The 27933-nt window shown below is 39.7% G+C and overlaps 1 protein-coding gene across 1 annotated transcript in view; it reads right to left on the bottom strand.

Annotated features, from left to right (window-relative positions):
- Nucleotides 1–357: 357 nt before the first annotated feature.
- LOC104272134 (anoctamin-4-like) overlaps nt 358–27933 on the bottom strand; it is a gene marked incomplete at both ends in the record, with an annotated part of 111809 nt that continues 84233 nt past the window's right edge. Inside the window, 8 exons of the mRNA XM_009867044.1 lie at nt 358–469; nt 2010–2046; nt 5243–5407; nt 8003–8143; nt 14338–14420; nt 21817–21877; nt 23307–23403; nt 24158–24292. Of these exons, the coding sequence (XP_009865346.1) occupies nt 358–469; nt 2010–2046; nt 5243–5407; nt 8003–8143; nt 14338–14420; nt 21817–21877; nt 23307–23403; nt 24158–24292 (831 nt within the window). The remainder of the gene's footprint in view (nt 470–2009; nt 2047–5242; nt 5408–8002; nt 8144–14337; nt 14421–21816; nt 21878–23306; nt 23404–24157; nt 24293–27933) is intronic.

Genomic DNA, 27933 nt, shown 5'->3' on the forward strand with positions numbered 1-27933 from the left:
CTGTTCCGTTCCGTTCCGTTCCGTTCCATTCCAAAAGAAACAGACATGGTTATTTACTTAACTGGTCAAATTACATACATAAAGACAGAGTGTAGAAACCTGCATGTGTAGTATTGTTTCCAGTAATGAAATTGTTAAAAGTCAGCACTGAGCCAACATCGTTCTAGGAAATGAAAATTACACCTGTTTCTGGGATTTTGAAAGGAAAATAAAACTGTGATCTGTCCTGCTTTACTAGTGTGATATTTGCATTTTGAGATGTGTAATAAAACAGTGCCATTTTGATTCATTACAGACACTTTCATTTCTTGTCTCTACTTCTTTTCACACATATGAGGGAGCAGACATCAATCCTACCTTCCAAGGAAGAATGCTATATAAAAGGTAGAGCTGTTCAGATTGACAAACTGAAAAAGAAACATTTTCAAAGTGAAGCTGTTCTCCCACTCGGATTCAGTACGAGGTTGCTCTGTGGAGAAAGAGAGCACAGTTTCAGAGGTTTAATCAGATCAGCAATTTCCCTTGGCACAAAGGCTGCACACACCTGTCAGAGTTGGCAATGGATTTGTAAATTAGCCTGTTGATTTCAAAATACAAGCTGACAGAAGAAATTGTATCCAAGAGCAGCACGCAGCAAGTGAGCTTGTAAAGACTTAGAAATCTCTTCTGGTATCTGGAGATTAATATTCCCAGCAGACTGTGAGAAAGTGGTGGAGATAATGTGTATATTAAACATCCCTCCAGGATTCCGTGTGTTTTACAGGCTCTGTTTCCTTTTCTGCAACCTAATTTAATAACATTGCCAGAAAATCTCACTACAAGCTATGCAAGTGCCTTTTTGGAGTAAATATTCTTTGTAATTCTGTTTCAAGGATTTGCCCACCATGTTGGCACCTAAGGACTCTACACAGCTATCAGCGGAGTCCCACAGCATGACTTCCATTCCTTGTCCAAGGGAACTCATCACAGAAGACTGAGAAAAAATATTTTGCAGTGGGTGAGCGAAGGCGAATAGGAAAGAGGAAAGACATATTCTTTCCTTCAGGTAGGCCCCTAACCTCCATCTAAAGGAATATCAAGACAGGAGTTAACAAAACAACTTCTGTGTCACCACACCAGTGCCTGGTGTGTGTCCTGGAACTCTCTTCCAGGTGGCACAAGCTTATTAGTCAATCATTGCTGTGAACAGGAGTAATCAGAGGAGAAGTGGAAGTACTAATGGTGATTCATAATGGATCATAACAGTAGTACTCATATACTACTTCCAAAGGAGCCTTCAGTAAAGTACTGGAAATACAGAAACAACGATTAATCAATTAGAGCTGCCCTACCCATGAGGAAATTTCATATAGATTCATCAACAAAACCATAAACCAGATCATAAATTAACAACTGTGTTGGTGATTTGGAAATGTCTATCAAGAGATCCATTAGCTAAGCAGGAAGAAATCATGGATATTTGATGCCAGTCTGTGGGAAGGACAAGTTTGACTTTGACAAGGCTGCTGCAGCTGCAGCTTTGCTCACGTGCCTGTCAGAGACAACGGCAATGCTCTGGAGGAGCACGGACATGAGCTCTGAAAAAGGTCATGTAAATGCTGAAGAAGGACATCTTGAATGTAGCTTTTCTGCCAGCCCTACTCTGAGCTTATTACACTGATAAAGATCATTCAAACCAAATCAGCTACTGAGGCCAACAGAGTGAAAACCACAAAACAGCCTGAGCATGATCAGAACAGCCTGACCCACTGAGTTTTCATACAAGTGCTTTCAGCACAGGCTGCCAGGAGCAGACCTACCTTGATGATAACCTGGCAGAAAGTAATCAGGCTTAAAGGTCTCTAGACCATATCTTTCGGTGCCCAGAGTGTCACAGGGAGTAAAAGGGCATAGCCTGTGCAAACTACAAACTTCAAAGTCATATATTTCTTAACTGTAACTAGCAGTTGCAGGGTATAAGGACCAAAATCAGTACAACATCATTCAGTTTTGTATTTAAAATTGCTTACCTAAATTTGTCAGGAAAAGAGCAACCTTTTCATATAGCTGTAACACAGAAGAAATAACCTCTTAGATATGTGACAAGCTCAAAAATACAGAATTGCTTTATGGGTAGAGTAACTGCTCTTACATGTCAAATCTGACATCCAAATGGTCTCTGTGATGTTCCGATAATGATAACAATAAAACTATATAGTAATAATACATTAATGTTATAATCAAACAAGGAACAGTAATATTTTTGAAGTTTACACTCAGCTCTTCTCATCCACAACATATGGAGAAAAAAGTGCTGTCATTATCCCTCCTTTACATACATGGTGAAAAAGGGTGAGATAACTTTTCCAAAAACATGAAGCAGAACAATAGCACAACTGGGATTTTTGTTTTAGATACTTACCGAACATTTATCTCACAAAAAAATCACCCTAGTAAGAGCATGCTCTGGTGTGGTGGGTATTTTGCACTTTTTGGTTTAGTTTGAGATTTTTTTGGTGAAAAGAAAGACACTGGGGAGACAGAAAGTCTTTAGTAAACCCCACCACCAGGCACATTTCTTACTGTGAGTCAGCGATATTGTTCTAAATCCTAAGTGGTACTTCCTGTGCTTAGCAGATACCATGCTCAAACTCTCTGGAAGACTGCTGGAAGAATCATGAAGGTGACAAAAAACAACTTGGAGGGTTTTCACAATTAGTATTTGCAAAGGGGTTTTGAATCTATTAAGTGCCTCATCACCATCATCAGCGTCAGTGTAAATTAATACAATGATTTCTCTTTGCTTTAAACGAGTCTGGAGCCTGTCCTCACAAAATGCTAAATGTCCTTAACTGTCACAGATGCCTACAGGAATAAAAAGCTCCTCGTACTGCAGGCTCAAGTACTTACTCCTAAGGTGCACAGTAGCAATGTTTCTTTTCATTTGCAGTTATCCTTATAAACCCTTGCTTAAATTGAGTTATGTACAATTTACAGATTAAACTGCCTGCTTAAGAACTGAAGTCGTTCTGGATTCTCTCATCCATGTTAACAAACATTTCTTGCTTAGAACAGCTTTTTGCTGCCTTTGGAGAAAACAGTTTTGTTTCAAGTAATGAAAAAGTTGGTTTCTTCCAGATTTAAAAGCATCTCTGAAGGGCAACTGTAAAAGTCTTAAATGTCTATGTGGTTTATATCCTGATCCCAGCAGGGAGTGTGCTGTTTTACAAATGAGCACTGCTTTGCAGAAAGGGGTATCAAAACTGTACTTTGTTGCTATTCCTCCTGGAAGAGTATGAGTCTCTTATGGATTCTCTTAACAATATTTGGATCTAATGATCTATTACTGCACTACTAGCCCTAAGGGGCCTTGTTTAGAATCATATTCCATTCTGTCTTCATATTTTCTATGGGCGATATCATTAGAATTAACAGGTTTATTAACCTAGGTAAAGCTAATGATTGCTCCCAGGTCAGGCTGCAGGATAATCTGAAAGACATGTTTGAAGGGCATTTCGTTTTGTCACAGCAGATGTGTCAATGTATGTACCTAGCTCTCAGAGCATCCAGTCTAGAAGTTACTTGTGGTCTAGACCTTTCCCTGCTGTTTTGAAGTTGTCAACAACTATCAGAATCACTGGCGGCTTCCCAGGTTTCCTGGCAGGAAACTGTTACCAACATCTTTGTCCATTCTGGTTTTATTGCAGTATCTTTGCTTGCTCTCCTGCTACTTTTCTTGAGTCACAGTTTGTAGAGGATTCAACTACTTGAATTATTCTTGGGGATATTTTTTTTCCTCAAAAAAAAAAAAAGCCACTACTGTCCTTCAGGAAACTTCAGTAATCAATTACAGGAAGTGAGGGATTATATTAAGTCTTTCTTTTGAAAAGCTCCTATAGTTTCATATTTTGGGGATCTTTTGCTTCCGTGAGCTATATCCAGATCTAAGGCTGTGGTGTTTATTGCATGGTAATGACGCTTAAGAAATCCATCTTTGCAGTGCTCTGCTTATTTGATCTGTTATAGGAAATAAAGTTTCTCAAAAGGCACCTTCAAGCCATCTTCCATTATTTGAAAAATTGCTCTAAGCTGTAAAACTCTTTGAGAACCGAATAATTTTGTTTGTGCAGTATGTCTTTATTGCTGTTTCAATGCATATACATTGACTTATACTGAGAGCTTGGAAATGGATGTTATACTGACATAGATATATATAGCTTTCCTTTTATTTCTTCTGTGCTTATTGTGTGCTCTGAGTGGATGAAAGAAAACCCCCAAAAGCTGCAGATAACAAACAATAAATAAAAAATAACATAAAAGAAGAGCCCTCAGTACAAATTCACAGAGTAGCAGCTTCCACTTTTGCCTTTTGCCCTTTCTCAGCCTATAGTCCCACCTTAGGGAATATATAGAAAACTCAATTCCTGATAGACTGTCCTAGTCACCAACCTAGTCCTGCCTATGTCAAAAGCAAAAGTGGAGTACTGCAGCAAAAATTCTTGGAATTCCCTGCTGTGTAAATGAGGGGCTGTTAAAATAATTTTTTAGGTGATGGAAATACTTGGGTATTGTACAGGAAAGAAAGTAGTCTCCAAGCCAGCATTTGGAAATGTGCAGGCTTGATGTAACATCTCATAATTCCCCTAGGAACTAAGCCAGCAAATCACCAGAAGCAAAGCCTGACATGTTTTTGCAGATGCTGCTGCTGAGTGGGTAGAGACACTCCACACTCTCAACTGTAGGTTGATCCCTCCTCCCCCTTATAATGCGTTCTTATAAGGTCAGTTGGTAAAAACCTGACAGTAAAAGTCCATTGACCTCTTTCCAAAGACAACTAGAAGAAGACACATTGCTGTCACAGCAATATTAGGGAAATACCTGCATCTCAATGGAAGGATGAAACTCATTCCCCAGCTAATCTATGACATACTGTCTTTCTGGGGATGTTGCCACATAGAAATTCCATTTTTGTCTTTGCCTCAAGTCTAGTTCCAAACCAGTTGACAACAATAACCTGATCCCAGCCAGGCCCCCTAGAATGCCCCCAGGCCATGTCTCTGGTGTACCCTGGCAAATGCCATAGGTGGCTCATCATTACATGATGTTTTGGGTTTGTAATTGTACTTTACATAGTGACATCCATAAACCATAATGTCATGACTGCCTTTGTAAGACACTCAATTCTGAAAAGGAATTGAAAACATTTGGTGGTCTGTAGACCTGATGGCTGGGGTATAACTTTGGCTGTGTTAGTTTTACTCACCACATTCAGTAGCATGATGATGCAAAAGTTGATGCACACTGCAGTCCCTGTAGTTGCAACCTGAGAGTTATTCCTGATTAAAGCCCACTTAAAGGCAGCAAAAGTGCTGACAGTCACAACACGGTAAATAACAATGCCAAAAACAGCAGCAATCACCACACAGATCTAAAGGAAGAAAAAATCAGAGAAGAATCTGAAAACTTTCAATAGAACAGGAGTTAACTTCTCCCTGAAATACTGAAAACTAAAACAATTAAATGAAAAACTTTTGATTCATTTTGATTTTAGATAAAGGTTTCAACAGGAGTATTTTTCTTATTGTGAAGTCCTTTTTACTTTCCATAATGCAAAATATCTTTGAAATATTATTAACATAATCTTCAGTTTTAATAATTTTCTTGAAAGTGTACTTCTTCCTTAGCATTGATATTGGAAAAAGTGTTGCCAGCTCTGGGAATCAGAAATTTTCTTTGCGTGCATGTTCCATGATGTGGAAAGGGTAGCCTCAAGCTAATGTCCCAGCTTCGTGGGGACAGATTTTGTGCTTTGATGAATGTCAAACAGGAAAAAAAGCATCTCCATTTGTAAGCACTGCCTCAACAGGCAAGGTGTCCTAGCAGGGTGTTCCTTGCTACACTTGTGGAAAAACTCTATCTAGGGAAAGTAACAAATTCATTTGCCCTGGTAATTTCTTTTCTGAAGAGACTTTCAGCAAATGTGACTGTTATAATGTGAAAGCCGTGCAGCTGAGCTGGGCTGCTAAACCACTTGATGTTCGATATTCAACAATTGAGTGCTAAATGACAACTGGTTACCATCGTGACTAATTTGTGTCACAGATTAGCAAGCCACCTAAAGGACAAACAGTTTGAAATTAACATGTGTGACTCATCTCATAAAAACTCCGACACACTACCCGTTAGCCACCTTACTAGATGAAGAGAGTTTCTTCAGTAGAAGGTAGACCACTATTTGCAAAAGACAGGTGTATTCCAAGGTTATTCATAGACAACTTTAACCTTATCAAAATTGAAATATATTTAAACTAATTGAATGGGCAAAATAATTTTGAAAGCACTGAATACTAATCAAGCTGCTTTCATATTTTATTAGTTACCAAGTTGATTGACATGACCTCAGTGCAGAAGAAAAAGGAAAGTGTGTGTGAATGTGAAGGATTGCCTCTGGATACCCTGCATAGTATTCATAGGAATAAGGACCACTTTCCTTTGTCAACAGGGAACCACTAACCTGATTTAAGCTGTATGAGTAACTGCACGGTGAGAGTCAATGCGGTGAAATTTTGAAAACTGCTCTAACTTGAAGTTTTTGTAAGTGTACACTTCCTGTGATTAAAGCTATAATTTTTAAGGACTATTTTTACCTAAATGGGGGAAAATTCAGAGTTTTTCTAACTCATTGGGAGGCCATGCTATGCCAGTAATAAAAAAAAATATCTTCAGTAAAAACAATCCTTGACCTTCTTCAAGGACTGTTATGGGGACAATTTGTGGTGCATGCAATTCAGAACAAGGCTACTCTCTCTGGCACTTTGAACAAGATCTGTCACTAGGTTAAGAAGATAAACGGCTGCATTTGCCAAAGGTAGGGAATGAAAATTGTCCCCTTCCAAGAAGAAAATGAAGTAGGGAAAATATGCAAAATGTTGCGAGCATAGAATCAATTTTCAGCACAGACTGCAGTCCCGAGCAGACATAATTGTCTTCAAGGGCTGAGTCAGACAGTATGTTGGCACCTTGTGCCCAGTGTTTCTCTGTGTATCTCTGTCTCTGACATACCACAACACAGTTCTTTTCAATAACATTCTTGCCTTTCTTGTCCAAGATTGCTTTGGACAGGTTTGAAGCCATCAGTTTCTTAGAAGCCCTCTGTCCTGTTCCTTTCCATCTCATTCAAACACAAAGCTGCTGAGCTAGCTCACCAACCTGTCTCTCCATAGCTCCTGAAGTTATACACATATATAATTTTCTAACCTCCTGGAAAAGCCCTAGGAAATTCCATGAGGGTCTGAGTTGATGCTGGCTGTGTTTTCAAGACCAGCTCTACCATTGTTGTTGTCGTGGGAATAACAGCAAATGAGAGCTTCAATGAAGTTAGAGGATGGGGGCATTTCAGCAGAAATGCATGCAGCTCTCTGTTAGAAGAGATTTTGCTGCTGCATTTAATTTTGCACTTTGGAAAGGGGAGAAATGCCTCATTTTAGACAAGGAACATTGGCTTCTCCATTTCAATTTCATTAGGAATATGAATCCTCTTTCCTTACCTCCCTAACACATTGAAAAATTACGACGTGTTAACATCATTAAGCACTCTAGGCACCTTAGCTAGGTTTTCTGTAGAGTTTACAAAGAATGACTGCCTCTTCCATTGCATCTTTCCCCATCACTCTGTGCTATCTACACAGGGAAGGCAAGGAAATCAGTGAGCTAATTCAGTCAGCTGAATGTTGGTGCCTAAATGTGAAAATGTCACTATCCTGACATGTGTGTTGCTACTTATAATGTTATGTGTATAGCCTTGGAGGAAAGACTTAACTATCTGTGAGATTTGGTAAAGAGTAAACTAGTGTAGGACTTTACAGAAACTCAGGTGATTTGCTATGTACAGATTTTCATATTGCAGTAAACATTCTAGAGCTTATTTCACTTTCAAGCAGTCATATCCAGTACCTCCATACTCTCTCAGCAGAGAGAATGTTATGTATTTTTTCAACTGGTAAATAAATAAAAGTTCTCAAACCATAAAAAATATTCCAGATGCAGAAACAATGAGTCTGCTGCATTTATCTGCAAATGCTTGATAAGGCTCTGGCTTCCCGGATATGGGGTTCATTCGTTCTTTCTTGGAGTACTTGGCTTCAAACTGCGGACGTATTTCCTCCTAAAGAACAGAGAGACATGCAGTACAGCTAGGAAAGATTCTGTAGGAAACTTCAGACCATTTATCAGATCACTGTTATTGAGAATTACATCTTTGAATTCAGCAGCTGGCACAGCTACTATAAAAGCAGGAGAACTAGAATAAAACGCTGTACCCATAAAATCATAGTGGAAGTATTTAGTAAACTTTCCAATTAGCTACTTATCTAAACAATACTTTTTCAAACTGTATCACTGTAAAGCAAATCATTTTAAGGTTGATATTACAGAGCTTTCCAGCCTGCTATTATCCTATTGACACTGGAATTCTACAACAAAGAAAACAAACAAATAAACAAACAAACCAACCAACCAACAAACAAACCAATCAACCAATCAACCTCCTCCTTTTGCCAAACTCAATTGCTGTTTGCTAGGTAATTGGCTACCTTCCTATTATCAGGAAAAGTTTCTCGGCATTTGAAGAAAGAGCCATGACATCTAATATTACTTAATTCTTTCCTAACTTAGACAATAATATTAGCAAGAACAGCTTTCAGCAGCAGAAACACCAAGTCTGCTTTGCCATAAAACCCTGAAACCTAGGGATTTCTTGTAGAGACACTTAGTTATATCCATTTACAGCCTTGTCATAAGACAGGGCTCACCCTCAGTTCGGGTAAGACCTCATGGTTTTCAGCTGCAGTAGGGCTACCCCACTGCTCTGCCATCTGGGAGGTTCACCAACAGCTGCTTGTCCTGTGCCACCTCACTCGATTCTGATGTTGGGGATGCTGTCAGAGATGAGAGAAAGCACCAGGCTGGGAAGAAAGAACTCTCACAGCTGCTGGCAGTCTATATATATTAAATTAATCTTTACGATGTTGTGAGGCATACTGGAGAACTGGCCCATGGTACAGCTGGCTACAAGGGAGCACAAAGGCAGCTATGGACTGTCTTTGCAGCCTTTCCACCAGGCCTCTGCTGTGCATTTCTTTGTAACAACCCAGAACCTTTCTTACCCATTTTTGTCACTTCCAGCAGTTCAACTGCATTTAATTGAACTTCGACTGAGTGCAAGTTGTAAATGCCTGAGCCTTAAATGACTGCATTGAAATAGGTGAATGCTAACTGCTCATACAAGTCTTTAGCATGGGAATAAAATTAAGCTATCCTAAAATCCTATATCCCTTTAATAAAATCCCCGTGTGGGGAAAAAAAAGAAAAGTCATCACATTCTCATTCTCAAATTTTGAAGGTACTTTTTCAATACAGTTAATTTCCAAATTCAAGCAGCAACCTGCTAACACTGTGTTAAAAAAAATTAAGCGGCATATATGCTGAGCTGCAATGCCCGTGTAGCTAATTAAGTGCTTGAGGGAACAAGCCCTGCATTAGCTGTACACAAAGAGCAAGCCTGTTTTTGTGGAGGTAGGGTAACACGTTGCTCTTCTACGTTACAGAATCACAGAATCACACACAATCACAGAATGTTAGGGACTGGAAGGGACCTCGAAAGATCATCTAGTCCAGCCCCCCCGCTGGAGCAGGAACACCTAGACGATGTTACACAGGAAGGCATCCAGGAGGGCTTTGAATGTCTCCAGAGAAGGAGACTCCACCACCTCCCTGGGCAGCCTGTGCCAGTGCTCTGTCACCCTTACTGAGAAGAAGTTTATTCTCAAATTTAGGTGGAACCTCTTGTGTTCCAGTTTAAACCCATTACCCCTCGTCCTACCATCGGTTGCCACCAAGAAGAGCCTTGCTCCATCCTCGTGACACTCATCCCTTACATATTTATAAACGTTAATTAGGCCACCCCTCAGTCTCCTCTTCTCCAAACTAAAGAGACCCAGCTCCCTCAGCCTTTCCTCATAAGGGAGATGCTCCACTCCCTTAATCATCTTGGTTGCTCTATGCTGGACTCTCTCCAGCAGTTCCTTATCCTTCTTAAACTGAGGGGCCCAGAACTGGATGCAATATTCCAGATGTGGTCTCACCAGGGCAGAGTAGAGAGGAAGGAGAACCTCTCGTGACCTACTAACCACTCCCCTTCTAATACACCCCAGGATGCCATTGGCCTTCCTCGCCACAAGGGCACAGTGCTGGCTCATAGTCATCCTGCTATCCACCAGGATCCCCAGATCCCTTTCCCCTCCACTGCTCCCTAATAAGTAAACGTTGCTCTAACTGTTCCTACCACACCAGGGCTGAAGGCTGAAGACCATAATCTAGCAAGAGAAACGATAGAAGAAGTATTCCTGTGTGCCCAGGGACATGCAAAAGGACAGAGTGTGATAGCATTGAAGAAGAGCGCTTGAGAATTCCACCCTGTAGGTTGTGCAAGGGCTCTGCCAGCTGACTTACTGAGTCATATACAAGAAACCCTTTCTTCTCTGTATCTGTCTCTAAGCCAAGGCTTGATCATCTTTTACAGTCTGCACTATAGAGAAGTCCTTGTCATATCCACATGTCCATGAATCTAGGTATCTCCTATGATCTCCGGTCAATTCAGATAATATCAATGGTATGTTTAGAGATACATCTCCACAGAAACCCTGAAACTCTGGCATGAACATTCGTGCCTGTATAACATTGCTCAGCGATGCTGAGTGTAGCTTGGGGAAGGAAGTAAACAGTACTGTATCTGGCTGAGATTAGTTATATCAAGAAAGTGACACTGAAGAAAAAGAAAAAAAGTATGCTGCAAATAGAAACAGAAGCCATATTTCAGCTGAGAGTGCCAGGCAGTAATTCTCTGCAGTTGGTTTCCTGTTGCACACCCAACCAAGACTCAGTTACTCTCCATGTCTCCCACCTTGCAGCTCATCTACATGAAAAGGAAATCTGGATATGCAGGGTTGAAAGAGCCAGAGCACATTCAGCCTGGACACTGCTGGAGCTGCTGCGTGCCTGCCTCAGATGAAAATCCAAAGTTGTGAGGAATTCATGAGGTTAAATATGGGAACAAAATTTAACTCTCCTTCCCATAGTCTTCATTGTTTCATTTCATTGTCTCTTCATTTAGAACAGAAAAGTAACAATGAAGTGATAAGAAGACTTACAACCGTTTTTTTTTTCCCAATCTCTTTTTGGTTAGAATTAATAAATTCCCTATTTCAAAAACTTATTCTTCAATTTGACCATGAAAAGTAAAGCAAGTAAAAGCTAGACATGGCAGATATGCTAATACAAATAACAATGTTCATTAACAAACGCTTGTGACTTAAAATGGTAATTAGAACTCTTTAATTGATTTCTTTGAAATAGCTAATAAAAGAAATAAGCTGATTTTGTCCAGTGATAACTGAATGGAATGTACAGAGGAAATTTAAGTAGCAGCTATTTTTTAGAAAGCAGCAATTTCAGGAGTAAAATTTTCACCTCACGGAGACAAAATTCTCACTGAATTGTACAACTTCATGATCACACTCCACAGGATTAGTTTTTTTTCAGTCTACATAAACTGGACCATTCTCCTTTCTTTTTGCTTCTCAGACATGGATCATTCCAATTCTTCACTCACAGGAGAAACCATACTTATTTCTGCAGTGTCAAATATGGATTAATGTACACTGCCACAGGCGAGATGTTTGTGCACTAGAAGACTTGCTCTAAATCTTTTTGTGAAATACATTCTTTGCTTTCAGGAGGCTTTTGAGTCCTTCAACAGGTGTATTCTTGCAGGAGTCCTATCCTTCCTAGTCCAAGGATATATTGTCCTCCATAGCCCAGATATAGAAAAGGGATTTGTGAAAGACTGAAAATCTGAATCTTGATCACTGGGACAGTCATAGCACCGCCAGAAGTAAGTGTCCTTGCAAAGCCTGTGGTTTGCAGGTCATCCTGCTTGCAGCTGAAGGCAATGGCGAGGTGAAGAGGTGAATTTTGAACAGGGAAATGATCTCCAATGGTTTTTAACCAGAGACATCTTCTTCCAAATTGTGCGTATCTCAGAGGCAAAGTCCTGCAAAGACCCCAGTGCCAATGGGTCAAGCGCCAAGTGCAGCGTTCACTACTCAAGAAGAGGAGGAAATTGTCCATAAAGCTGACCTTAAAGCAAAGACATGCTTGAGTTCTGCAACAGATACAAGCATTGGCAGATGTAGCACCTTCAGAGAGGACACCTCTGGGATGCAATCAACTCACACTCTTAGGATCCCACTGAATGCAGAACAGAGAAGAACTGATTCCTCAGATGCCAATGAGATACTGATGCTCTGACGACTGGTCACATAAATCTTTGAGAAGCAGCCAGTTGAGTTCCAGTTGGAATCTTTAACTTCTAATTTGAGAGAGAAGGGTACCATCTGGCACACTGCTTCTGAAAAGACTGCTACCTCCTGCTGTAGAGACTTACAGAACTCTGTTTGGAACTGTAAGAAGGTGCAATGAATAACTCTGGAGCTGGTACACTCACCACTGCCCCAGGGCACCTGACTGAGGTCCTGTTGATAGATCTTATTGGAAAAAAAACTGGTGTAAGAATAAAAGACCAGCTGACCATTAGCAGGGAGCAGGTGTCCTCTGAAAATTACCAACGTACATATGTCATCCTGCAGGCCAAACTGAAATAATCTGCTGGTGGAATGTAAGCATCTCTTATAAAAAATAACATTATTTGATAGATGTCATAAAATTAACACATTATATTTCTGTGAGGATAGTTTCAAATACTGGAAGCTCTTTCAGGCTTTCTGAGAGGAAAATTGTAGCAACTCCACTCTATTCTGTCTGGTCAGTGTTTATTCCAGCTAAAGGATTAATTGCATAGGAATGGTAATACTGTTCCAAAAAACTTAAAAAGCAGAGAGTGAAAAGGGCCTCATACTGTACTCACCTGTGCATTTTGTTAGTTTAAGAACTCCTTCTCATTCTGGGGACACTGAGATATAATCCTGACTTGGAAACTGCAATTTGGTACATCTGGTTTTTGCCTTAGCTGCCAGCACCAGCAGTGACTTTTTTGCAACTAGCCATGAGGGGGCGTGATCACTGCAGTTCAATCCCGACCTGAGGCAGGAATATCTGTGCAGGCTCTCTGTGGCCCGTCAGCCTTGGCAAGAGCAGGCTGCTAAGCTCTGAAGAGTTAAATCAGCATTAGAGTATTTTCAAAATATAAGACAATAGTCCTGAAGCAGCACCAAGAACTGACCGCATTTGTGCACAAATAATGATGTTCCCGTTGCTATACAGAAACCAATTTCCAGTTGTATAAGTTATTTCATTTTATGTTCTTGGATTATTTTCTCAGTCATTAAGCATTTAAAACCAAATCCTATCAGCAAGTGAGCAATTGTACCATTTCATGGCCTCATTGAACTACATTGCCTTGTAGAGACAAAAACCCTGTAACTCAGAAGTCTGTTTCTGCACTGGAGAGATTAATGAAAAAGAAATTCTTCCAGAGAGGTAACATTATAGAAGTTGAATTGCATTGAGGCCACTACAGCAGTTTCTTACAGTCCCTCCAAGAGCTTCAGGACAGTCTCTGGAGAGGAAGGACGGCAGACTCGGTGGACACCTCTATGGCCAAATCCCATCCGAGGAGCACTTTTTCTGCCACACCCACTGAATCTTGCTTTTCTCCTGTATAACAAAACCTTCTAGTTCCACTTAGACCTCAACTCTCAGTCCCAACAAAATGCTGTTTCCTTCCGCTAACTACCACAGGAAAAGACTAAGGCTATTTTTTGCTGTTTAGTTTCATCTCTAGGGGGATTTCCTCTGCTAACAGAGGATGAATGAAGTTCTTTGAGACAGTTCATCTCCGTCAGTCTCTCTCTAGCACTGTATACTTAGATAACCAGCACCCAAGCTTCACAAGGCTTTCTCTCCATCAATACTCTTAGCAGCTATCTGGCTCATTTGCCAGAATTCTTGGAACTCAGGGCTGTTGAGAATTTCCCTGGATTCAACCCCAAATTTGATTATCTCCCCTCAAAGTGCATTTTTTTTTCCTGAAATCTCCCACAGTGACAGCCACTGATACGATGAAATTAATTTACATTTACAAATGTGTAAAAAGAGAGGATAGTTTGGCCTGAGGAAGGTTTCTTCACATTACAGAGGAAACATCTGAGAAGAAAACAGTGCTTATTTCCTAGTTTATGAAGATTTGAAGAACAAATTGAAAATAAATCAAAAAGAAAAACATGCTTACATTTTTAACCAAATCTTTTTGTATTAAAGATTGAGTACATATTTTATACAAACCTCCTCTTCTTCCCAGTCTATCAAGTCCCAGTCATAGGCAATTACTGCTCGCCTTCTTTTCCAAAACTCCAGAAAAACAGTTGCTAGAATAAATAGAAAAAAAATACAAAATTGTTTTCAAGTCAAGAAAATGTTAATGACTATTGCAGAACTATTGAATAAAGCTGCTACATTATTTTCATTTCTTTGCACAAATGGGTTCCTTTGAACTGCAAATCAAGCTGATGATCAAAACTGCTTTCAAAAAGCATTGCTTTCTAAGGATTACTTTGCTTGCTTCAAGTATGATTGAGGCTTTAGAGATTTCTTTTAATGCTAAATGAGAATATTTAATTCCTAACCAACCAAGACAGGACTCTGAAAGAATAAAATTGTTCCTGTGACTCACCATTACTAGATACAGCAGATTTCTGATAAAAATAAAGGTTTCTCGGGGTCACTGTAGATAAAGTGGGAACCTCTCATTTTTGAAGGCCATTTACAGAACCCAGAGGAAGCACATTCCAATGCATGTGCAAATCTGTGGAATACTGACAAGGAAATGGGAACTTCTGTTTTACACCTTTCTAATCCAGACCATTTCTTTCATGCTACATGAATGTGTATATGTGGTGTGGCATTAACATCTGACAATTAAACATTCTGTGCTGTACAGCCCTTGTTGACTGAGTTCAGGATAGTTCCACTAGACAGGCAAATATGCCTGTATATGACTGCACTTCCATTCTGCGATGGAAAAAAGAATCAAGCAAGCACTCAGTCATAAAATAAGATGTTCATATTCTGGAGATTAATACTGACTCTGTTTATGGTTACATTTAAAAAAAATTATTTTGTTAAAAGAATGTAGAAGCTGCCTAAATCTAACGCACATCAACGGAAAACTTTATCTCCCACTGTGAGGTTTGGCACTTCCCTTTATTGCTCACTGAAAAGCATCAGGCTGGTAACTGCAGAGAACATAAACCTCTTTGTTCATGTGCTAGCACAGAATCAGCTGTGACAGTGCCACAATAGACTGGCAATACGTTCTACATCCAGTCCTAAAAGCATCTCCTAAACGGACTATCTGCCCTACTGCAACACATTGATAATGACATGACATGATAATAAGCACTGGCATCAGGTTGGTGAAAGTGAATTTTTAGCCAGTAAGAATGATTATATTTTAACGTATTAGCCAATGCAGCTAAGATATGCCTAGAAAATGAGCACTGTGAGCAGATAAGGTAAGATATCAAAAGCATGTTTAAGAAGGCAGCTATTTGGTTTGAAGGCATTTTCATATATCACATCATCTTTTTTCTGAAAACAAGAGTTATGTTACACCAGGTAACCAGCTGCTTTGATTTAATCTAATAAAGAAGGTCAATTCAGTCTCCTGAGCCTAACATTTCTACATTTTTTTTTTGTAAAAAATGCAGCATTATTGGTTAAGATCAGCAAAACTTAAAACTGCTAATGAGGCTCTGCTGCTGCTGGACCACCACATTGTCCATTCCTTGCCTTGTCTTCTGGTGAAGTCGCTCCTTTCCTTTCAGCTCGTATGGAATTATTTTGTACAGGCTAAACAAGTAGCCCTGCACTTCTTGGAGACCTGGGAGAAACAAACCTGATTGATTACTACCACTCTGTTTCCATTCCAAAAAGCAGCTGGAAGCAGGACTCAAGTGGACATCTAAGTCCACAGGCATCAGCCTCTTACATATGTCTGTGCTGAAGTGTACTTTTTTCTTTCTTGTTTTTCACACACCTGGAGTGAGGAATCTGTATGTATTGTAGTAAGCATATTTAGCACCTGTCAGAGTAAGTATGAGCAGCTCCTGAAGCTTCTTTAGAAAGCTATTTTCAAATCATTAAGTAGTAAATAGGATGATCTGCACCATGCTGTTTTAGCTTTTACTGTGCTACACTTTTCTTCCTCTATCCAGGTCAGTATTCACTTTTCCCTTGCTAGGTGTTTTAAAATGTGCTATAAATAACCACCTTTGATTGATTCACTGTACTACGGAGGTCTTCTAAAAAGTATTGCATTTTGAAATTTCTCTGCCTCTTTTCTAGTCAAATAATCAGTAATACCCTATATCACACTTTAACTTTCTTTTTGACTTTGACAGCTCAACAGAACACAGTTGTACTTACCTTTCTCTCATTTTCCAACTGGTATGTGTAAAATGGATGCTTAGAGTTCTCCAAAAGTCCTGCTTAGAATTTTGAATTTCTCATTGGCCTTAACTCCCAGGTCTTTTGCTAGCTTTTCTATACTATGTTTGCCCTGCTTTAGAGCTCCACCTTGCAGCTCAGTCCCCAATGCCCATCTGTACAAACTGCCTTAACATAATTTCATCAGATGCTTTGAAACAAGTTCTGATCTTACCTAGTAACATAAATGGCCTCTCACAGCAAACAGCTTAATCCTGACCTTCTCTCAGAAATCCTTCCGCCGTTGTATTTCAGAATACCATTTAATATATCCATCCTGACTTCTGGAGTATATTCTCTATACAAGGAATATTGCTGAAGAACCTCCTTAAATTCTGTATCCTCAGAGAGCAGATCAGTGTGAATGTTTTATGCTAGAGGCAAGGTTTGTAGGAAAGTAGTATCTTTTATTAGACTGATATACTCAGAAAAAAATGTTTTATTTTGGTATTTCTTATTGCTTGAAAAAAATGTTACTTTCTTCATGCCAGGCTTTTTTTCGCCTCTCAACTTTGCCTTTCAGCAAGTGCTTTAAGGCTACTTTATCAAGGAAACATGCTTCTAGGCAGATAAGAAGATATTTCAGAAAGGACTCTTCTTGCGTCCCGTATTCCTCCAAAGCTATGCAGAGACAGAGAAATTTCCATCAGCCCACCTTGTTTCTAGCAAAGCATTAGAAATGATAAATAGCTGGACTTTCCTCCTACACAGTTACAGAACTTCGCTACTGATCTTCAGGAAACACCTAGACAGCAACATTTTTGCATTGGCTTTCCCCAGTATTTCAAATGAAAAAGCAAATGTTACAAATACATCTGGCTTTCCAGCAACATGCTAGGAATCAACTGGTTATCAAATCTACCCGTTTTCTTTTTTTCTGAGAATGACATTTTTTTCTGCAATTTAAATGTCAATGTTTATTTAGAATTAACATGTATCTGTCATTTTCCGTCTTTGGTAAGGATCCAGTTCAGATAGTAAAAAGAGAGGAGTTTTTTCCTAGAAACAGAATTTACCTTTTCATCAAGCTCAACGTATCTCAAGGCATACATAAAGGGCAAAGTGTAGGTATTTCCCTCTAGCACAGAAATACAAAAAATGCTATTGCTCCCCTCTTTTTGAAAGCTTTGAACATTGGAAAAATATCATCAAGACTAAAGATTCTCAAAAGGAAAAATTTCTTTTCTGGCTTCTGAGATGACAAAATCTCAGGGAGCATCAATAACAATCTGTTCACCAATAAAATAAAGTATTAGTGTTTATAGGGACTTACCGTTTCCTATAAATCACAGAGATTTATAGCTTTAGTCCTTATGAAAGGTTTTTTTAAATTCAACAAGAGCTCCAATACAGAAAAGTTTACACAAACTACTAGTGATTCCTTCAGTGTGTTGAAGGGAGACTATCTTTTGTCCTTTGCTACATCAGTTTAAAATGAAAGTTGTCTTATGTCTTTTGTGTACATCTCAGTAAATGTCATTGGGGTTTTTTTTATTATATCAATTACCCTTACTTCTTACCTAGAACTTTGTTTAAACCGGGCAGAAATACAAGAGAGGTGATGGGTCAATATAATTTTTGAAGAAAAGCATGTTTCTATTCCAGTATCTCCTGGTGCATTTGTCAATTCCAACTTTAATTTGATGAGACACATTTATCCCACAATGAAACACTATAAAAGATGGGTCACTGTACTTTAGAGTCCTACAAACCAGGCAGCTCGTACTGATACTTATTGTGGTAATTGCTCTCCCTAGCTTGGCCACAGCAGTTTGTGCATCATTTGGAGATGCATTTTATTTTTATTTAAAAAGTGAGAAATCTACTTTGTTTATCAATTAGAGGAAACTCCAGTACAGATCACCTCTTCATGGAAAACCCAACCTGACTACGCCTGGTTTTGAAAACCCCAAGCAAATGGCTGAGGTTTTTCCCTCAAGATGGGAGCTCACTCAGTGGTGAACAGTGAAGACAATGAAGAAGGTATTTTAGATAATAAGACAGTGGCTAAGCTCAGGCTAAAGAGGTAACAATTCTAGCTGTCTTTTTTTGCTTTCATTCTCTTTTTTTTTAAAAAGCACTGCCATCATTATTTTATATGCTAGTGTCTGTCAAACTGGATCATCTAGAAGGCTGAACTTTTCACAGCCAATTTGTTATGCACTTGCCACTTGTTTAATGCTGACAGAAAAAACATTTCCACAATCAAACTGCTGTCATTGTTTCTTCTCTTCCGCTACGATTTACTAAGATGATGGTAATGCCTGCAGCTGCCAATAGGCCTCCTGCAGAGTGAAAATCCATTTAAGACAGGCAGTAAGCCAACTCATAAATACAGTACCAGAAAATCCCTGAGAAGTGTGGCTTTCCTTGTTCTAATACTGCTTTAGCTTTAACTATATGGGAAACATCTACACAATCTCACTGTTACCTCAGCAAAGTCTTATCTAAGAAACTGCAGTTCAGGTGGAGCCATAGGATCGTGCCTTGCCCCAAACCATTACCCTGCATTCACAACCTCCTTCCCATTGCTGCTCTTGCATCCCTCTTGGTGGCAAGCTCACAAGCACAGTGTAAACCAACAAAAGTCATGGGGAAAGCTCTTACTCCAACTACTGTCCTATAGTCTCTTCTCTGATAGCCAAATCATCTGAAGGGCAGCACTTCTATTTTTTCTTATCATAGAATCATAGAATTGTCAGGGTTGGAAGGGACCTTACAGATCATCTAGTTCCAACTCAACTGCCATGGGCAGAGACATCCTCCACTAGATCAGGCTGCTCAGAGCCCCATCCACCCTGGCCTTAAAAACTTCCAGGGATGGGGCTTCCATCACCTCTCTGGGCAACCTGTGCCAGTGTCTCACCACCTCATGGTGAAGAACTTCTTCCTAACATCCAATCTGAACTGATCCATCTCTAGCTTTAATCCATTCCCCCTAGTCCTATCACTACCCGACATCCTAAAAAGCCCCTCACCAGCTTTCTTGTAGGCCCCCTTGAGATACTGGAAGACCACAATAAGGTCTCCTCAGAGCCTTCTTTTCTCCAGACTGAACAACCCCAACTCTCTCGGTCTGTCTTCATAGGAGAGGTGCTCCAGCCCTCTAATCGTCCTCGTGGCCCTTGTCAGGACACGCTCCAGCAAGTCCATATCTTTCTTGTGCTGTGAGCTCCAGAACTGGACGCAGTACTCCAGGTGAGGTCTCACGAGAGTGGAGTAGAGGGGAAGAATCGTCTCCCTTGACCTGCTGGCCACGGACCTCTTGATGCAGCCCAGGACATGATTGGGTTTTTGGGCTGCAAGTGCGCACTGACGGCTCATGTTGAGCTTCTCATCTACCAGTACCCCGAAGTTCTTTTCTTCAGGGCTGCTCTCAAGCCAATCACTGCCCAGCCTACATCTGTGCTTGGGATTGCCTTGACTCAGATTTGCCAGTCCTGACAGTCTGGTGGGGAGATATCCCCAGAGGAAACTGGGTTTGAGAGTCTGATAGTGATGCCTGAAGGAGAGGCTAACCAAAGCAGGGTGCAGCACCTATTAACTAAGGACAGGAAAGAGAGAGGACCTACAGCATTTTGTAGTCAGGCAGCCTGCCCAGGCAGCGACCGTGAAACAGGACCAGGCATGGTTAGCTGAGTGATGTATTCCCCTTACTTAGAGCTACTTTTCCTTACAGCCCTCATTTTGGGCTGTGCGAAGACACAGGTGCAATGCTGCGAGCACAGCTGTTTGCTGAAAGCAGTGGTACTGTTGCGGAGGAAAAAAAGCATTGGTGCAAAGAGCTGTGTTCCAAAGATATGCTCCTGAGCAGTTAGTAACAGTGACATAAATGTTCAATGATGTTAACTCATCAATTTTTCTAGCTGAGATGGAAATCCCTGCTTCTTAAGTGTCTTGGAAATTCTCAACTTCAGTGAGCACATAGAAAAAGAGGTTGGAAAAGCTGAGTAAACATCCAAAGAAATCTTTAAGTCTTACAAATTTTTGGTGATTCTCAGCTCTGGTGTAGCTCTAAATCAAAGCTAAAATACCAAGGAGAAACATAAAATTATTTTTCTTAATGTAATTTGCAATATCTTAATATGTAAATATTACATGAAATGGCATGAATAGGCTTGTATATGACCTAATTTAGTTCAATAAGACAAAAACATAGTTTTAGAGGAAGGAACTGAAACAAACTGGTTAGATTAATCTGTGTTGTCGAGACAGCTTTAATGTTGCCTCCTGAATATCTCTTGTGTTTCAGTAAAGATCTGCAGTTTAAAATAGAGATAAGAATTACCTAGACACCTTTCCAAAGCAGTTGGAGTTGTGTGAGTAAGAACAGGAGAACAACGGCTAAATCAGGATAGCTCAAGCACCTGGAACTGTAGGATGGATGCCATTTTTGAGGCACCTCAGTGGGCTATTTTCTAAAGGTGTTAGCCTTCTCTCAGAATGGCATGGCAGCAGCAAAGAGCCTGGGCCTGCTCAGGGCATGTTTGAAAGACTTTTTGTGCTGCCAGAAATTATTGTTTCCTCTTACCTTCAATTCTGCCTACAAGACAACAGTAGGAAAAATATTTGAGCCAGAAATAGAACTGTCCTATGGGCAAAATTCAGCCTCCATGACAAAAGTTAGACCACTCTCAAATCAATTTGTGATTCAACTAAATGTTTGATTTATTTCGTCAGAGTTTTGCTTTAATTACAACCAGCTTACGTATATTTAAGCTTTACTGCTTCTCCAAGGTGGGAAAAATGATGCATGAATTCATTTTAGTACGGACACTAAACTGAGCTGCCCTAAGCTAAAAGCAGCTCTGAACAGTTACAGAGAAAAGGCCTCAGTGAAAACAGATTGAAAAACAACTAAACCCTGCCCGGAATGAAACTATCTACACACACTCTACATAGTGCATTCATGTTTCTAATTAAAATTATTATCACATAAAAACCCAATTGCAACCATTTCTATCTTTGTTTTGCGGAAAAAGAAAAGAATCAAGCCTCCATTGTTTTTCACAGTGTCTGAAAAAAATGTGCGGGAAATTACAAAAGCGTACGTTAAATCCTTGGCAGTAGTCTAATGCAGTCAATTTGCCAGGTGTCACTATACCGAAAACCCAGCCACTGCCCTCTCTTCCAGGGAGATTTTACTTGTGTGGGTTGCTTGACTGCAGCACATATTTCACACTCATGGGAGACCTGTGTGATGGCCTCCATGGTCAGGTCCACCCCATCTTTAAGAAAAAGATTGTGCAATTACTTAACACCAAACCAAAAACTTACCCCACACCGCCATGAAAACAGCAAAAAAGACAGTAGCTCCATTGTCAAAAAGGTGTGTTACCTGAGGATATATTAACAGCAATTAATTTGTGATAGTGAGGCTTTATTTTCTATTTTCATGTAATAATTTTAATATGATCATGAGTGCAGCTGTCAGGACTTCAGCTTTCCTAACATGACCCCTGGCTGCTCAGACAATTTCTCTGTATTAATCCCAGGTTACCTGTCCTTGCTTCCACCCTCTAAAGGCTTCCTTTTTGTTCCTGAGTTTGTCTGGGAGCTGCTTGTTCATCCACAGAGGCCTCCTGACATTTTTGCCTGACATCCTCTTTGTTGGGATGCATCAGTCCTGAGCTTGAAGGGGGTGATTCTTGAATATTAACTAGCTTTCTTGGCCCCCTCTTCCCTCCAGGGCTATATCCCACAGTGCTCAGTCAAGCATATTCCTGAAGAGGCCAAAATCTGCTCTCCTGAAGTCCAAGGTAGCAAGCTTGCTGTGTGCCCTTCTTGCTGCCCTAAGGATCTTGAACTCCAGTGAAGGATGCCTTTGATCTTCGTGTTCCTCACCAGCCTCTCCTTGTTGGCAAGAACAAGGTCCAGCATATCACTTCTTCTCGTAGGCTTCTCTATCACTTGAGGAATGAAGTTATCATCAATGCATTTCAGGAACCTCCTGGATTTTTTACGCTCTGCTGTGTTGTCCCACCAACAGATACTGGGGGGGTTAAAGTCCTCCATAAGTACCTGAGCTTGTGAACATGAGACTGCTCATATCTGTCTATAGAGGGCCATGTCGACTCTGTCTTCTTGTTCAGGTGGCCTGGAGTAGGCCCCTATTATAATGTCACTTGTTCCTGCCCTCCCTTTAATCCTGACCCATAAATTGTCAGTTGGCTTCTCATCCATCCCCAGGTGGAGCTCCATGCGCTCCATCTGGTTGTTGTCATGGAGGGCAACACCCACTCCTTGTTTCCCCTGCCTGTCCTTCCTAAAGAACCTGCACTCCAGCCATGGAAGCCACCCCACCATGTCTCCATGATGCCAATAAGATGTCAATAAGATCATAACTCTGTAGGTGTATGCATGCCTCTAACTCCTCTTGTTTATTCCTCATGCTCCATGTGTTTGCACAGAGGCACTGAATTTGGGCCCCAGATGAAGCTGACTTACTGACTTTCAGACCCAAAGTGTTCATTTTATGGAGCCACGTACAAACGATGGATCATAAGATAAAGGTTGATGCCAAGGACACCGTAGCACATGATTGAGGACATGACCTCTGGGACTGCTGAAGCTCTAAGTGCAAATTGCATTCAAGTGTTTTACGACGAAACTGAGTCTTGGTAAAAGACAATGAATGTTAATATTGGCTGAACTTGATCTGTCCTTTCAAGATTTTATCTATCCAAACTCACTAAAGACAAATGCAAAAGGCAAAATCTATGCTTTTACCATGAAAGTTTTTCTATTTGCATAGTTTAAAAATGTACCTTGGCATAAACGCAGCTGTCTGACAACCTCATGAAGGGACAGTATTTGTCACATATAGGACACATTATAATATCTGTAGCTTGGCAGACTTCTTTACTGGAATAATAGAAGAGATAAAAATTAATAATTTAATGCACAACAACCAGTCTTAAAATAGATTGATAAGTTTCACTAATATTCAGTTACTTCTTGAACAATACTGATTCTGTAACTGAAACCAAGATGTTCAGAACTGCATGTGTGTAATTAATATTTGTTTACTGTCTAAGACTTCAGAGTTTACACTCATAAAGACAGTTCTTCTGGGCCAGGCTAGCAGTATCTCTTTATCATTTCCAGCTTCTCCTTGAGTTAGAAGTAACCTTTGGTAGGAGGAGGGTGAGGATGATTGCAGATGAAGTTAAATTCTACTTATTCTTGTGACTTAAGTGTGCAAAGATATAGGGGTGCAGCAGCCAGCAGAAAGTCCAGGGGGTTCTTGACGTCAAGAGTTCCTCCCTGCCCCACCTGTGGTGGATCTTTGATAAAAGCCTTGAAGAGAATGAAAATTCCCCACTCCTCTGCCAGCATGTTACAACGGTAAGGAAGGAGCCCTCCTTTTTCCCCACTTCGTGCTGAGTTGCCAGCACCATCAGCAACTGGAACGGGGTGAGAATATTGCCTCCCGTCCCAAATCAGGAGCACAAAGCAAGGGAAGCTCTATTCTGGGTATCTTGTTAGAACCAAGCAGAGTCTTTTTCTGAGCATTCAACAGTTCAAAATGAAATAATTAACAATTCATATGAAGATCTCTTGAATTATTCATAACAACCCACAGCTGTAATTTCCCTTATAAAACTGCATACGTTACCTGACTTGGCAGTGGTTTAGAGTGGTGACTCCATACAAAAAGACAAACAATCCAATGAAGGCAGCTGGGAAGAGCATCCCCGTGTACCAGCCTAACCAGGCAAAATATAGCCCAATTTTCTCACCAAAGTACCGTCTGTTTCAAAACACAACACAGCAAAGTTACCTGCTAATTAGAATAAGTCTGTTTAATCTTGCCTGTTAATAGAAAATAAATATTTCTATCATATTTAAAGAGTAGATTAGAGAGCAGTCAGAATTTCCCAAAGAAAAAGCCTGCAACTAGGCTTCTAAATACACGCTTAAGTACATGCCTCATGAATGAGCTTAAAAAATGAGTTAAAAAGTTCACTAACCACGGTTTACAGTGGGATGAGTGGAGATCTCACAAAAGAAACACTGAGTGCATTTTAAAAAGCTAGTTCTTTGTGAAAATGATGGCTTTCTTTGCCTTTGGGCTGTGTAACTGTAATTTCCAAATAAATACACTGAAATCAGTTTAATCCCTAAAAACAGTGCAACAGGAAAAATTATTTGAGCCCAAATTATTTCTAAGAAATTAATTAACCAGAGGTTATTCTCCAATTCAGTTTGTTTTCATTTAATTATTTCTTTTCCAGCTCAATTCCTGGGAAACAAATTTATGATTCTACCACAGGTGGAAAATAAAATGCAACTGAGGTACAACAAATGTCTTTATGTATCCTCTTGCACTGATTTGATGAAAGTAGTCTGAATTAATTCCAGTTTGTTAGCTAAATTGCTTAAAAATTGACAGCAAAATGTCCAGGAAGCTCATATTTTCTACATATTCATTAACATTTTTCCTCCTCTCAAAAACAACTGCACCTTTATTTATGTGTTAAAGAATACATCAAGCGCACAAAAATCGTGCTGAACTCATCAGCATAAGAGCAGGTTCATGCACTGTCCTGTGATTGATAGTCTTGGGCACAGTAGGCTGATGATCACATTAAGATGCTTTACAAATCAATATGCAATTATCATCATTACAAAGAAGATGTTAGGAGATTATTTGCAATGTTAGTTTTAAAGAATGAGATGATGATATTCCTGCAGACAAACTTGCATATCAACAGATTTTGAGAATAGCTGCTGATGAAAATCCACTTTTACCCTAATGATGCAGCTTCTGATCTGTCCAGAGAAAAAGCATGCAGTGAGACAGCACTGCTGGCTCCTTTATGTTACCAGAAAACACCTTTGGTCAAACTTTCACAGTGAGGAGGAAAAGACACATGATGGGCTCTAGGGCTGAAGGTGGAGGAGAAGAGAAAGAAACACTTGATCTGCAATGGATGAAATTATTACTTTTGAAAGGGGTATAAAAAATTTCCATGGTGAGCAATATCCATCTGGGCTGAGCTCATGTTCTTCTGAATGATGCTGACCTACACTGATTATTACCATTTGAGTTTACCAGCTCTGTATGGGAAACCAAATATTGTCCTGTTATTTTTATTCTCCTGCCATTGATCAGAGACTCAAATTTACAGGCTAAGGAGGTGGTAAGCTAATGATAACATGCTCAGTTCTGACAAGGGCAGCAGCTCTGATTGTAAAAAATGCACTGGAAACTGCTTTTTGTGCCTAATTTAAAGAGCGTTAGTGAACCCTTTGGCCTAATTATTTTACTAACACCTAGGATGTCAAGCTGTGCCTGCACCACTGAAAAGGCAAACTCGTATTTTGAGCTTACTTCCACTGAATATTTATGACCTATTTTTCTCTCTATACACAGTTCAAAGTGGTAAAGTAAATCTAACATTCACCAATATTTATTTTTTTATTTCCCTGCCTACATTCAAGGATAAATGCTTCCTCATTATAGCCCCCAAGCCAACAAACATTTGCGACAAACTTCATCTCTTACCCTGTTGAGACTTTCAATCTGACAGTGTAAATCATAGTACTCTTTTTTGATATCATAGTACTATTTTTTGATATAGAGATCAAATAGCTTCACCCTAGATGAAGATGCAAGCAAGGTTCAGTGTGTGCATAAAGAAGAACGGACACGATGGGGAGCACCCCAAATTTCTGCAACGTAAGGAAAGAGCTTCTGAGGCCATTTGTGTTTGGTTTTAAAAATAATTGCAGTATGTCAACATCATTTTTGTACATATTGGTTTGAATATGGACAACAGCCTCAATCTTCCACTATTGCCCTATGCTTCATAGCTGGTATTCCATAGGCTGTACTACAGTAATTTGCATCAGGATCAATTTAGTATTTAATTTCTTCTGGTCCTGTAGTTAGCATATTTTTTTTTCTATAAGTCTCTGCTTGGATGCCACTAGGCTGAGTGTTAGAGAAACAAACTATGACAGTAAAAAGGTCTTTGGAAAGCACAGGGTGCCATATTCAGAGCAGTTCCACGTTTATTCCAGTCCATTATTTGGGTTACCCTGGACCATCATGATCCTTGGGAGATGAAGATGGTTTAGAGATACCTTTGCCACTCTTGCCCTCTAGGTTGCACCATAACCAAAGAACAAGTTCCTTGTATTTTTCTCTGTCACTATATATAGAAGAGAAATATCATACCTCCACAGTGATGGCAGTTCTCTTACCTGCATGCTGGCACTTTAGCCAGAACTCAGTAACATACACGAAGAATTCCAGGAATTCTTTTTCTAGGGTGCATCACTGTGCATTACTTATACCTAAATTTCACCTGTTATCACTCTGCTCATTGAAGTCCTCTTGGAAATTTTCCAGCACTGATAACATTTACATTTTTATTAACATATTATTTTTTTAACATATTACCATCCAATTTTCCAGATTGTTAATAAGAAGAGAAAAAAAATGTTTTGTGTCTGTGATGGCTGCCACAAAATGATTCCTCCACAACTAACCTAAGAAGCAGAAGTATAAAACCCCCCAAACACGATATTAAAAAATAAATAAGAAGTTTTCAGTATTAAATGATGAGGTACAAAGACAACACTTTGTTTTCTAAAGCATCTTAAAAATTACATCACTCAGTAAAATTTTTCTTATTATATTTCTGTATGAACTTTTTCTCCATGGAAATTGAACACCTCCTATTTTATGAAATTTTTCCTATCCTCATATATGCTATACTATTAGAATAATAACAAAATATTTCAGCTTCTCAGTTTTATGATAGCATGCATACTAGCCTTCCAATATCATCTACCTTAATGGTGAACTATTTGTCCCCTCACACCATTCCAATGTTGAACTGACTTAATTGAGCTACGATTTCAAACTCAGTATTTATCAATAAGGCATATTTTTGAGAAGTATTAAACTATGAAGTCTTATTTCAGACTCATAAAATGTGATATTGGATTCTTCTGTGTTTAACGACCTTCATTACATAATCTTTTGCTTTCAGGTTGTCTAGAAGGAAGTCATAGAGCTAGAATATAGACAGATTTGGACTCAAGCCAAGAACCTATCTACCTTCATTAATCCTTGTGCAGGTCAGAATAAAACTCTATACAGCAGTTTTTACATCACAGAAATGAGTTGTGAGAGAGATAGTTTTCCGACAGGTGTTCTGGATGCATGAAGCTCTCATCTTATGTAGGAGCAAGGTGGTGGGGAAGAAGGCCTTACAGGAGATTGCAATCAAGTAAATTAATATAAATATGGAGAAAAATGTAAGGTAGCGAGGCATTATTTCTGCTTTCAGGTTCATTGAGCTAGCTTTACAATCACTTTATACACCTAGTTTTCTCGTTCCTTTTTTGTCCTATAAACAATGTGCACAAGCAGCAGAA

This window comes from Apaloderma vittatum, unplaced genomic scaffold (genome assembly GCF_000703405.1).
Source record: "Apaloderma vittatum isolate BGI_N311 unplaced genomic scaffold, ASM70340v1 scaffold8693, whole genome shotgun sequence".
Classification (NCBI taxonomy): domain Eukaryota; kingdom Metazoa; phylum Chordata; class Aves; order Trogoniformes; family Trogonidae; genus Apaloderma; species Apaloderma vittatum.